This window comes from Phodopus roborovskii, unplaced genomic scaffold (genome assembly GCF_943737965.1).
Source record: "Phodopus roborovskii unplaced genomic scaffold, PHOROB, whole genome shotgun sequence".
Lineage (NCBI taxonomy): Eukaryota > Metazoa > Chordata > Mammalia > Rodentia > Cricetidae > Phodopus > Phodopus roborovskii.
This window is the reverse complement of record NW_026126410.1, coordinates 17,583,476-17,596,827: the sequence shown is the minus strand read 5'-3', so window position 1 is coordinate 17,596,827 and position 13,352 is coordinate 17,583,476. Positions and strand designations below refer to the sequence as shown.

At 38.0% G+C, this 13,352-nt stretch overlaps 1 protein-coding gene across 1 annotated transcript in view; it reads left to right on the top strand.

Annotated features, from left to right (window-relative positions):
* Positions 1 to 13,352, top strand: part of C7 (complement C7) — a 66,693-nt gene that overhangs the window by 16,791 nt on the left and 36,550 nt on the right. The window contains exons 4-7 of the mRNA XM_051182493.1: positions 2,030 to 2,171; positions 6,331 to 6,478; positions 7,354 to 7,492; positions 12,163 to 12,333. Of these exons, the coding sequence (XP_051038450.1) occupies positions 2,030 to 2,171; positions 6,331 to 6,478; positions 7,354 to 7,492; positions 12,163 to 12,333 (600 nt within the window). The remainder of the gene's footprint in view (positions 1 to 2,029; positions 2,172 to 6,330; positions 6,479 to 7,353; positions 7,493 to 12,162; positions 12,334 to 13,352) is intronic.

Here is a 13,352-nt window from a genome sequence, read left to right as displayed (position 1 = left end):
GTTCTTTTGTTAAGAATTCTCTGTTTATTATCTGTACCCCCATTTTTAGTTGAATTGTTAGGTTTATGATGTTTAGTTTCTTGAGTTCTTTATACACTTTGGAAATTAGCCCTCTGACAATGTGGGGTTGGTGAAAATCTTTTCCCATTCTGAAGGCTGCCATTTTTTCCTATTGATGATTCCTTTGTCTTACAGAGCTTTACAGTCTCATGAGGTCCCAGTAATTAGTTATTTGTCTTAGCATCTGTGTTATTGGTGTTCTATCCAGAAAATAATTTCCTGTGCCAGTGAGTGAGAGGCTAGTCCCTACTGTCTCTTCTGTTAGGTTCAGTATCTGTTTTATGTCAAGGTCTTTGATCCACTTGGACTTGAGTTTTGGGCAGGGGGATAGATATGAATCTCTTTGCATTCTCCTACATTTATTTATTTATTTTGGTTTTATGAGACAGAGTTTCTCTGTAGTTTTGGAGCCTGTCCTGGAACTAGCTCTTGTAGACCAGGATGGTCTCGAACTCACAGAAATCCAACTGCCTCTGTCTCCTAAGTGCTGGGATTAAAGGCGTGTGCCACCACCATTTGGCTAAATGCCTTGTTTTAAAACTGTAACACAACTTGTATTTACAAAGAAGTCAAATTACACAGTGTGACCACTTGACCCAGATGGTACCCACTTCCAACCCAATGTAAAATGGATGAACACATTTAAATTTGGGTTATATACTTATTCTTCCCTGATAATTATGACTCAGGTTATTTTAGTTAGGGTTGCTATTGCTGTCAAACATCATGACTAAAACCAACTTTGGAAGGAAAGGGTTTATTTCACTCACAATACCATATAACAGTTTATCATCAAAAGTAGAGAGGGAAGGAACTCAACAGGGCAGAAACCTAGAGGCAGGAGCTGATGCAGAGCCCATGGAAGAGTTTTTCACATTGGCCTTCTCAGCCTGCTTTTTTATAGAACCCAAGACCACAAGCCCAGGGATAGCATCACCCACAATGGGCTGGGACCTCCCCTATCAACAACTTATTAAGAAAATGCCCCATAGCTGGAAATTATGGACACATTTTCTTAATTGATGTTCCCACCCTTCAGATAACTCTAGTGCAAGTTGACAAAAACTAGACGGCAAAGGGACAAGTACAAGACGAGGCCACTAGCCAAGAGAGATGATGGTGCAGATCTTCAGTTTATTTAAGCATTTGATGCATGGCTCCATACTTAATGTGGACCAAGTGAAATTTAGGATGACTTAGGAATTTTTCACTTAATGCAGTAACCTTTTCCATTTTCTTCTTTTCCAAAAGAGGTCTGCTTTCAATACATTTCCCTCTCAGAGCTCAATTCTCCATCAGCTAGTAAAATCTCGTTAACATCCCTTAACATTTGGATTGTTCATGGTTATTTTGCACACTTGGCCTCTCTATCAATACATTTCTCTCTGGGTTTTTTCCCCCCCTTGTCTCATTTTTTTTTTCCTGGAAGGCCCAGCTCAAGTCAGTCACTTCTTGTGTTTATTAAGGGTTTCTTCCCTTCATCCCTACATCCTCCAGACATGGTTTCATAGAGATCTGCCTGCCTCTGCCGCCAAGGTGTTGTAATTAAAGGTGTGTATCATCACTGTTCTGCTAACTTCACTTCATTTCCCATAACCTTTCCTGCCCTTTCCTCCAACAAAATGCATTTTATTATTTTTTTTCCTGCTTAACTCCCAGAATATTCTGGCCAAAATGTTAAGTATTCTGTATTGTAATGTATTTATTCTTTCAAGTTGCATTTCCAAAGAGTCATCAGAAAGTTTTTTTGACCCTCACCCCATAGTGAAAATAAATAAATGGTTTGAAGCTTTGTGTAGATAGCAATCTAACTGCCATCAAACCTGCAGACTCATTGATTTTGTGGGTTTTGCTTCTGTTCCTCGTCAGAGTGTTTCTCAAATTGAATTAGTTCTTGGATTTTATTACTCAAGAAAACCTGCGATAACCACCATATAAAATACAAAGAGATCTTTTGCTTTGTTTCCAGACTCGAAGGCGTTTGATTGCTGTTTATGGGCAATACGGAGGCAACCCATGCGTGGGAAGTGCTTTCCAAACACAATCCTGCAATCCTGAACTAGGCTGCCCAGCTGAGGAGGGATGTGGAGACCGTTTTAGGTGTTTCTCAGGTGAGTTGTTTTCCATGGGCTCAACATGCAAACTATAATTCTGGTCTTATTTGTTAACTTGTTCCATACATATTTGTTTGAATTGATATTGGCCTCCTAATGAATTTTCACCAAGTATAAGCAAGATTTTTGTTAGTATACTAATTTCATAATCAGATAAATCATACACTTAGATATCATCCATTCAAAAGCAAGAGAGACATAAAGGCATGGGCATTCTTTGGTGTATTGACAGAATTATAGCTATTAACAGCCTCAACTAATTTCTTTTCTCTTTTCTTTTTGAGTCATGGTGTCTTGCAGATGAGGCTGACATTCAACTCTATATAGCAGAGAATGATTTTGAACTTCTAATCTCCCACATTCCCAGTGCTGAGGTTATAGATGTGAACCACCACACCCAACAAAAAACCAGCTTATTAGCTGTTGCACAGGCCTTTAATCCCAGCACTTGGGAGGCAAAAGCAGGTGGATCTCTGTGAGTTCAAGGCCGGCCTCATCTACAGAGTGAGTTCCAGGACAATCAGGGCTATTACACAGAGAAATCCTGCCTCAAACAGCAATAACAATAACAACAACAAAACAAAAAACAAAAAAAAAGATTTTTGTTTTGTAATTTTTTTTTTCTGAGAGAGGATTTTTCTGTGTATCCCTGGTTGTTCTGGAACTTACTCTACTCTGTAGATGAGGTTGGCCTTGAACTGAGGGATTCTTTTGTTTCTGTCTCTCAAGTTCTAGGCTTAAAGCTCTGTGCCATTACTCTGCAACATATGGGAGTTTTAAGGACAGATTAGTAGATAAAAAACTCAGTGTGTTAGAATTTTTCTTTTACTTATTATTTTTACAAATTTTCATACAATATACTAGATCATATTCTTTCTCTTCCCCAAGTCCTCTCAGATCATCCTCCACCTCCCCACACCCAATTTCATGTTCTCTCTCCCTCTTAAAAAAATAACAAAAAACCAAGACAATTAAAAAAAAAATCTAAAAAGGATAAAACCCACAAAACCCTAACAACAGAAATCACTCAGGAAATCATGGAGACTTTTTTTGTGTTGGCCAGCTACAGCTGAGATAGGCCTGTCTTAGAGTGTGGTTGATATAGCAAGTATCACTTCACTGAAGAAAAACTATTTCCGCTTTTTGGTATAGAAATGATTACTTTGTTTTGGAATGGACTTTCATTTATTGATACAAATTTATGGTCAATTTTGTAATATGTATATTACAAATAATAGTACAGATTATAATTACCTATGATAGTCAAAACTTACAGTTAACTTAGGTTTTCAAGATATACAGAGATGTATTTGAGATGGATAGGCATTCTTCAAAACTTTCAAAGACCTACAGAATATGGCATTTATAAATGGTTTAGGGTTTTTCCTAACAATGAGGCACAACTGCTCCTGGCAACACCACCTGCGTTAGAAAGGAAGATGGACATCAAAGAAACTCGTTATGGAGTTTACGTCCAACATGGAAAAGCTAGCCATTTGGGCAAGATATTGCTCTTGTCTGGACTGTTTGACTTTATGCTGTATAAACTGGACATCCAGGATCCACAGGAAAGTGACTGCTGATACAAGATGGACATTGCTACAGGGTTCCTGCTTCATAGAAGAGTCTGCCAGGCAGTCTACAGGACACAGAGAAAAGTGACTAACAAACTGCCAACACAGGTGGGACATTTTGAAATTTCTTGCTTTGCTGAGGAGTCTGCCAGACACACTATGGCCTATAGGCTAAAGATAAAACATTATAGATGTTTGGATGACTAACCAGGTAGTAAAATGTCTCTGTCATTTCTAGAGTTTATATATTATCCTTCTGTGGTCTTTGACGGAGTTGAAGACAGATAGTTATGGTTATAGTTTTCCTTAGTAGTAAAGATAATTTACATATGGGACTTTAGACTCACAAAGATAGGATAGATGATAAAATATTTTATTTACATCTTGCTAAATGTTAATGGATTGAACATTGTTAACTATGGTTCTTATTTGATAACTGTTTTGTTATATATTTTGCTATATTAATGTTAAAATCCTTTTTTATTTTAGACAGAAAAGAGATGATGGGAGATGTCATTTTGTTAATATGCTTCTCTTATTGGTTAATAAATAAAGCACTGTTGGCCATAGGAAAGCAAGATAGGTGGGACGAGGAGACAAGGAGGTTTCTGGGAGAGGTAGGAGGAGATTCAACATGTAGGACCAAGGCAGCAGAGGTTCTGACCCTCTCTCCGGTAACCCAAGACCACTTGGAGATACTTAGCTAACTAGAAATGGGTTAATATTTAAGGTAGAGCTAGCCAATTCTAGTAACAGACCAATAGCTTTATATCTAATATGGCGTCTTTATGTGTTATTTGGGGCTGGTGCGGCTGTGGGACCAGGCAGGTGGAAAAACTGTTCATAACACCTTTGCTACTGGGTTTAAATTGCAAATAGCTTCTTAGTAGGAGTGGAGTCCTGTGTCCACTTTCCCTTTTCAGTGTTGGGACCCTGTTTGACCTGAACTTATGCAGGTCTTGTGCATGTTGTCATATATATATATATATATATATATATATATATAGTGTATGTATGTGTATATGTATATATATGCATGTGTGTATACATACATACATACATACATACATACATTTACTTGCATTTTTTTGCTCAGAAAATGCTGTTTGCTTGGGGTCGTTCATCTAATCTAACCCTTATAGTTATTTTACTTCCTCTTCTGCATAGATCCCTTAGTACTGAGGGCTTTGATAAAGATGTTTCATTTAGGACTGACTGCATCAAGGCTTACAGTTGTTCTTACAGTACTTGTAAAGCTCCTATTTAATTTTGAAAACTCAAATCAAGTGATAACTGCTTTGGGAAGCCTTTGCTAATCCACCAGGAGACAGAATTAACCAAGAAATCACTTCTCTGTGCTCACTGTGTATCTTACACTTTCCATAATCCAAATTTTTGGCCTGTATATCTCTCTGAAGTTTTGTAGACATAAGCTCTATTTTATTTTCTCATGAGGAATGCCTGGAACACAGGCAGACTCTCAACAGATGTTTGTTTTATTGCCTTGAGTGATACATAGAGTGAGCTACATGCTGTACTGTGAACATTTCTGTGTGCAAAGCATCCTTTGAAGAAATAGAGGAAGAATGACCTGCATAGTCAGAAGGATTTGGATAGTTTTCAAAATGAGATAATATTTAATTTAATATTTGAAAGACATCAGAGAGGAGTAGAGAGAATCCTTCTAGACAGAGAGGAGGAAGTATTAAGTAACTGAAATGACAGAAAACTTGGACCTGCACTCATACACATGGTCCAATATGAGAGCATAGGAAGGCTGGTAAAGAAAAGGGTGGGATGATGCTGGGGAGAAAGACAGGGCCAAAGTTATTTGGTACCCACTGATGCTGTCTCAGTATTCTGAATTATCATAGCAGTGATATTTTCAGCAGATTATACTTCATATGAAAAGTCTGGCAATGACCATACCATACATATTTGTTTCTCAACGCCAGGAAGTCTTCCACAGAGTAGATGCTGAAAAACAGAGTTTCAACATTTTGATCTAGTTTCTTTTTTAAAAAAAAGTATTCATTTTTATTTTATGTGCATTGGTGTTTTGCCATGGGTTGTAAGCTGCCATGTGGGTACTGGGAATTGAACTAGGGTCTTCTGGGATAACAGTCAGTGCTTTTAATCCCTGAGCCATCTCTCCAGCCCTTCTCTAGTATCTTTGCTCTAACAAATTATACATCTTAGTCTCCAAGAAAAGCACAAGTTTAGCATCTAGGTGAACAACTACAGAAACAAAATAAAAAAAAAGTCAATGGATAGGACATCTGTTTTGCCAGTAAGTAAGTAGCATCGTGTGGGACTTGGAGGATGTAGACAAAAATGCTTGATGATTACAGCTTTGATTTTGGACTTTTGAGTTCAGGTCTATTTTCAATTTGCACCCAGAGAAGGTGAAAACCAGTTCTGTGTGTTTCAAAATGGAGATCAAAACTATCACTAGTTCTGTTCTAGACAATCTGAAGGTTTGTCTGAGTTCCACATGAGTCTATCTGTAGTGCTGGGGTAATCCCAGCCATTGTTCTTCCATTTTCCCTCTTATATTTTCTGGGAGCTTTTCTCTTGTTCAGGCCAGTGCATCAGCAGATCCTTGGTTTGCAATGGGGATTCTGACTGTGAAGAAGATAGTGCTGATGAAGACAGATGTGAGGATGCAGAAAGCAGACCTTCCTGTGACATCGATAAACCTCCTCCCAACATAGAACTTACCGGCAATGGGTAAGGTGCTGAGAGGACTTCCAAGAATACCAATGGGTTGTAGTTTTTACTCTTGCTCTGTTTTGTGGCTTGGTGACTCTAATAATAAGCTCAGATATTTTTGCCACATCCTGCTCCAATGAAAAATTCATAGCTGAGTACCTATAGACACATGTGGTAAAAGTGTAGAGCCAGCTGTTGTTCCAGCCACACCGGATTCATCACTGAACATCTCATATCAATGAGAACTTCTCTGAACCACGGAGATCTGGAGAGTTGGTTATTCTAAGAGGAGGAAAAGGAGGAGAGAGAAACAAAGAAATGAGAGATCGGGAGGGAGACAGAAGAGGAGGAGAAGGAGCAGACATAGTTGAAAGCAAAAAGGAGATTTTTTTTTAAAAATTAAGATTGCCAATTCTAGGCTTCTATTTTCTAAAATAACCTATTTTAGAAAAATCAATGTGAATTTCCCTTCAATAGCTTCAAGTACATTAACAAAAAAGAGGCATAGTTACTTTAAGGAACACTCTTCAGCGTGCTAAGAGGACGAGCTGGGAACTCCAGTAGAAAGCAATCTCTGCTCCCCAGTAACCTTAATTGTATTGGTTTTATCTATAGAATCAATTCTAATGCAACTGTTGCCATAGATACCACAGGCCTGCACTCTCCAAATATGTTCTTAGGCTGACAGGATGTTAGATTTCCTCTGCTACTCCATCAGGAGTAGCTGGCATTAGGGTATTGCTCCTTCTCAGGTATTGAACTGTGAAGGATTTTAATGATTGATTTCTACAGGCTTTACCCATTCTTTTCTCTCGAGCAGGTATTAATACTGGTTTTTAATTATCCCCCACCCCCATCCTGTGCATCCACCTCCTCCCTCCCCCTCCTCACAGTTACAATGCACTCACAGGCCAGTTCAGGAACAGAGTCCTCAACACCAAAAGTTTCGGTGGTCAATGCCGGAAAGTGTTCAGTGGGGATGGAAAAGACTTCTACAGACTGAGTGGAAATATCCTCTCCTATACATTTCAGGTACTTAATTACACCAATTTACTTCATTGTAATCTGTGACTTGTCAGCAATCATTGTTTATATGCATCAAGATTTTACTACTTGCTGGGAATTCACTTATGGCTTAATATGTGGTCAGTTGGTTTATTATTTTAAAATTTCATATGTATGCATACTCACATATATAATACATATTATAATATAATACTGTTTTGATATCATCATTCCCTTCTCAGTAATTCCGCACCTACTATTCTTACTTTTGCTTTCCAACTTCATGTACTGTTTGTTAGAAAAAACAAAACCTAAACCACGGAGTCCATTTACTGCTGTATGTATTTTCATGGGCGTGGAGCCATCTAATGGAATATGGGTAGCCTCTCGGGTTCCACATCTTTACCTCTCCCAGGAGCCAGCAATTGCCAATAGCTCCCCAGCTAGGGATAAGACTTTGTAAGCCCCTCCATTATTCATACTGCAATTTTGGCTGCTAGATCTTTTTTTTTTTAAATTTCTATTACAAACAATATTGTTTTACATGTCAATCCCAGTTTCCTCTCCCTTCCCTCCTCTGCTGGCCCCCACCAACCCCCTATTTCATCCCCTTTCTGTATCCCAGGGAGGGTTAGGCCTTCCATGGGAGATCTTTAAAGTCTGTCACATCGTTTGGAGCAGGGCCTAGGCCATCCCCCATGTGTCTAGGCTGAGAGAGTATCCCTCTGTGTGGAACAGGCTCCCAAAGTCCGTTTGTGTACTAGGGATAAATACTGCTCCACCATCAGAGGCCTCATAGATTGCCCAGGCCTCGTAACTGACACCAAAGTTCAGGGGGTCTAGGTGGGTTCTATGCTGGTTCCCCAACTATCTGTCTAAGTTCCCTGAGCTCCTTGTTTAGGTCAGCTGTTTCAGTGGGTTTCTCCAGCCTGGCCTTGACCAGGAAATGCCTATGTATTTCTAATATACATGTTGAAGTAGAGTATACCCAGTGACTCACAGCCCCCTACCCACTCATCCTTGATAACACCAGGAAAGCCACCGATATGTGTTTTGTACTAATACTTTCCTTGTTTTGCTCTGAATGTTTAGCACATATATATCTACATGTACCTATGTGTCTCTAAACAACTGCTTGTGACTTAGTTTTGCCTGCTTTTGCCATTTACAGAAATAGAGTAATAATAATTTTATGACTTATTTTTTTCTTGCTAAAATATGTTTTTGAGATTTATTCATGTTCATGAAGATGAAACTTTTATTCCTGTTGCCATTTCTTTTCTTATGAAAATGCTTCCAACCTACCTGTGCATGAATCTTACACAAATTCTTTGGGTTGTACACTTACCACTTGAATCACCCTTTTGTAGGATCTGCACAATGAAACTTTACTATGATGCCACAATGGGAGCTTCAGATGATATTCTAACAGCAGTGTGGAAAAGTAGTCATGGCTCCATGCTGTCCATACTGGTTCTACCTGACTAATCATCTTTGCTTTGATCAGAGTCCCTCTTGCTCCAAGCTCCTGCTCTTCAGATGCTCCTGTTGTTCTCATCCTGATTCTGTATACCAACACCAAATCTGGATACCAACACCAAAACAAAATACTTAAGGATTTTGGAAACTTCGCTGAGGATTTGGGTGAAGGAGGAGGGTTTTACACTGAACACATTCCACCCATTCCAGTTCGTATCCCAACCCTCAAAACTTCCTTCACAGCCTCACCAAAGTGGAGTTTATGGTGCCATTCTGTCTTAACCTCTTTGTTGGTTTCATTTTCCCACAGCTACCTTCTTACTCTTTTCCTTCATCTCAGAGTTCTCTGAATTTTCAGTTGAGTTATCCCTCCATTTAACTTTCATTTTTTTTCCCAAACAAAAGTGACTGCTGTTGAGACTGGATAACCTTCTGCCCACTCACAGGAGGCCTCAGAGAAGCAGCTTTGACTGAGTACTAAGCCTTAACCTCCAATGAGTTAGTTACAGGTGAATGCTTATTAAATCCTGGAACTAAAGGAGTCCTATGGATAGGAAAGGCTGGAGGGAGAAGAGGAATAAAAGCAAATAATAGAGGGGATGGATATGACATAAGTGCATAATATTTGTGTATGGAAATGCCATAATAAAACCTCTAACTTTTGTGCATTTGCAATATGCTAACAAAAAGGTTATCAAGCCAAGTAAGCATGACATAAAACTGACTTGAGAAACATGTATAACTGCCAACTTTTGAATATCTACTCGGTATTTGCTCTTTTTTTTTTTTTTTAAAGCAACAGGTATAGATTTAATCCTTGCACTGTTCTTGGAAGGTAATATTTTGCTAGTATGTCATGTGTAAATTTAGGCTTGGGAGACTTTGGCTTATTTCACATTACCACATTAAGACAGTGTAATCTAGATCAAGAGAGTCAGATTCTGCAGCCCTTAATTTTTCTGTTACATTTTCTTTTCCTCATTTCTTGCACTTACTTTCTTTTTCAATTCTGAATTCGATATAATAAATAGCATGTATTATAATTTAACTTCTGACTAGGAGGGAGAACGTGAGATATGGGCATGTAGATACTAATAATTATTGTTCAACTTCATATTCCTGGAAGAATACGTTACTAATTCTTGCATAATTATAAGGGAGAGAGATTGCATTCAAAAGGGTCAAATTTAGAACATCACAGAAGAGAGGAAATAATGAGGAAGAATATTTTTGAGTTAGTTGGAAGGAGACATGCTAGAAGCCCGTGGCCTCTGGAGCGAGTGATTTAACGACAGCATGATCCTGACATTCACTTTCCTCAGCAGGGCTTGATGTGGGGATTGACGTCTGAAATGCCTTTCCTGTCACTGAAACTGAAGGTGTTTGTCAAAAGTAGAGGGAAATTATAGCCTGTTACTGAGTGCAGAATAGCAATGATTTGCAAATCCAGCCTGAGCTAAGTGAGGCGGAAGCAACAGGCAGTGAGCCAGTCATCTGAGTGCTAAATGCAGATGTGGAGATGGGGCCACAAGAGCTCCCCAGAGTTCAAATAAACTGACCCAGGACTCACTGTGTGATCAGCTCTCCACAGCATAGAGGGTGGCTTCTGACTCATATGGGACATCAATATTAGTAAGCATAAAGCATGTATGATCACTTATAATCTGCATGTTATTAGCAATGCAGACTTTTACATAAAGCCTGGTTTCCTCTTGACTAAGCTACTAACCTTGTCATCCACGTTCTCTATTTATTCATACTTTTCACATACAATAGGCTACTGGAAACACAAACATTCACAAAAAAAGTAATAACATAACCATGAAGGTGTCTACAGTAATGTTCCTGTGCCGTTTTGTTTCATATAAACAATATTTAGGTTGTTTTTATTTGTATTTCTTTTGAGAAATATGAATCTAATGTCAAATATTTTGTTTCTTTTCTTCCACCTTCAAATCTACAATTCAAATCTCTGATTCCTGATTATGCAATAATACTCTTGGCTTGTTTGCTGCAACCTCTTCTCACTTTTATGTACCCCACCCATGGCTGCAACCATGATCTTTTTCAAGATAGTGTGATTTTTATTAATTGTCTTTCTTCTACCTCAGATAACAGATTCTCCCAGTCACCAATTTCAACACCCAACACAATAGCATTCCAAGGTATTTGGGACTCAATTTATTATTGACACATCCATCATTCAACATCATGGAGACTTGTTCTTCAACTTATTCTCTTTCCATCAGTACTTTTCATTTGCTTTTTACCGCCTTCCTGTTTCAGTTTAGCCTTCATAGTTCTTCCCGTGCCAGTGTCTTCTCTCTGAAAACCTCTTGATTTCTGTGTTTAGTATGTGTGCCTACTAAACAATGTTTTATTACAATACTTTCCATCTTTGTTTATTTTTCTTTCTTTGAGATAGTCTCACTCTGTAACTTAAGCTGGCCTGGAACTCACAAAGTAGCCCAGCCTCAAATGTGTCATAATCCACCTGCCTCAGCCTTTGAAGTGATGGGATTGCCCCTGTGAGCTGCAACACTTGTATCATGATATTTTCAGACATGTCTGTCATCCTGTTTTGCTCATATTCACTTACATTATCATCTCTGTTCCCTCCTCTTCTGCTGATGTCCTTTCTTTCAAGAGTTGAATGCTGCAAGTTCTCTGTTGATATAGCTGTATGAATTTGCTCACTTCTGAGTTAAATGCTGAGTAAAGAAAACAATATATTTGGGGATAAATGTGTTTTGTTGAGTCATGTGGAGTTTCTGTTATTGATACTATAGCTCCTGTGCAGCAGAATTGTCTTAGGACAAATGCTTTCTGTAGACAAGCCCAACTTTGATGACAGTCACAGTTGTTTTGTGTTAAGTGTAGAGACTTATATTTGTGGGAGACTGTGTGAAGAAAGCAGGCATCCTTTTAAAAAATGTATTTATTTGTTTATTTATTTATATTTATTTATTTTTATTTTATGTGCATTGGTGTATTGCCTGCATGTATGTCTGTGTAAGGGTGTCAGATCTTGGAGTTACAGATAGTTGTTAGCTGCCTTGTGGGTGCTGGGAATTCAACCCGGAAGGTTGGTCAGTGCTCTTAACTGCTGAGCCATTTCTCCAGCCCTGAAAACATGCATATTAAATGATACAAAAAAGCATCTTTGATATATATACTACCCCCTTACTTTGTTATAGTAGAAATTCTTTTCCTTACAGGTCAAAATAAATAATGATTTTGACTATGAGTTTTACAACAGCAGCTGGTCTTATATAAAGCACACATCCAGAGAATATAAATCATCTTCATCAAGCAAGTTCTTATTTTTCTCTTCCTCATCTGATCATAACAGTCATAACTCAAAGACCAAGGAAATTTACATGAAAAAGGTTAGTATGAAATGTTAACTATCTTTTTTTCTCTGTTCTTAACTGGTATTAAGTGTTAACATTAACAAAAGTGTATTTGTCAAAAGTACTAGTTTTCTGATTACATTAAGGCAAAAACAACTACTTTAAGAGTCAATGAATTATTTGAAAGTATGATATTTTTGTTATTTTTTGACAATATATTTATCTTTTTTCTCATTAAATATTTGTTTTTGTTATTATTATTACTAATATTATTTGAGATAGTCTTGTGTAGTCTTAGTTTGCCCTCAAAGCTGAGGCTAGCTTTTAACTACTGATCTTCTTGCTTCCACCTTTCAAGTGATGGGATTATAGGTGTGAACCAGTGTGCCTGGCTTCGTTCGTTATTTATTTTCCTTTGTCTCCTTCTTTTCCTCCCTCTCTTTCTCCTTTCCTTCTCTGCCACATTCCCTCCCTCCCTGCCTCCTTCCTTTCTTTTTTTCTCTTTTTTTTCAGGCAAGATTCAGAGTTCTGGGTTAATAGACACTAACTGTAAAGCTGTCAGTTTGTTTAGTCATGAAAGGGCAGCATGAGGAAAACAGACATTTGTTTTATAACTAAGAAACTGGTTATGGAATATGAATGAGTTAAGATGTTTATCATCTCTGTATTACACTGCTCCCATTGTAGGGATTTAGTGCAAGGTCTGCTTAGAAAATTATTAAAAGATTATTAGCAAATGTTCAAAAGACCTCATTAAATAAATAGCTTAACCTATAAATATCCCAGTATGGGAGATAAGTAATATATTCTCCTTACCTGTAAGTCAAAATGTGACTCAAAAATATAGTACTCTGAACACTTTTCTTCAAAACTAGTTTAGCAGGTGTAATGTAGTCAGCTCCCTTTTCCTAGTTGAGATAAGCATTGCTCAGATATCATCTGTATTTGGGATCCAGAATTCTTCACGTTACTTCATGAAGATGAGCTCAGAAGAAACCTCATTACATCTTGAGAAAAATTACACTGGGTGACAGGAATTGGTAGCTGATCAAGAT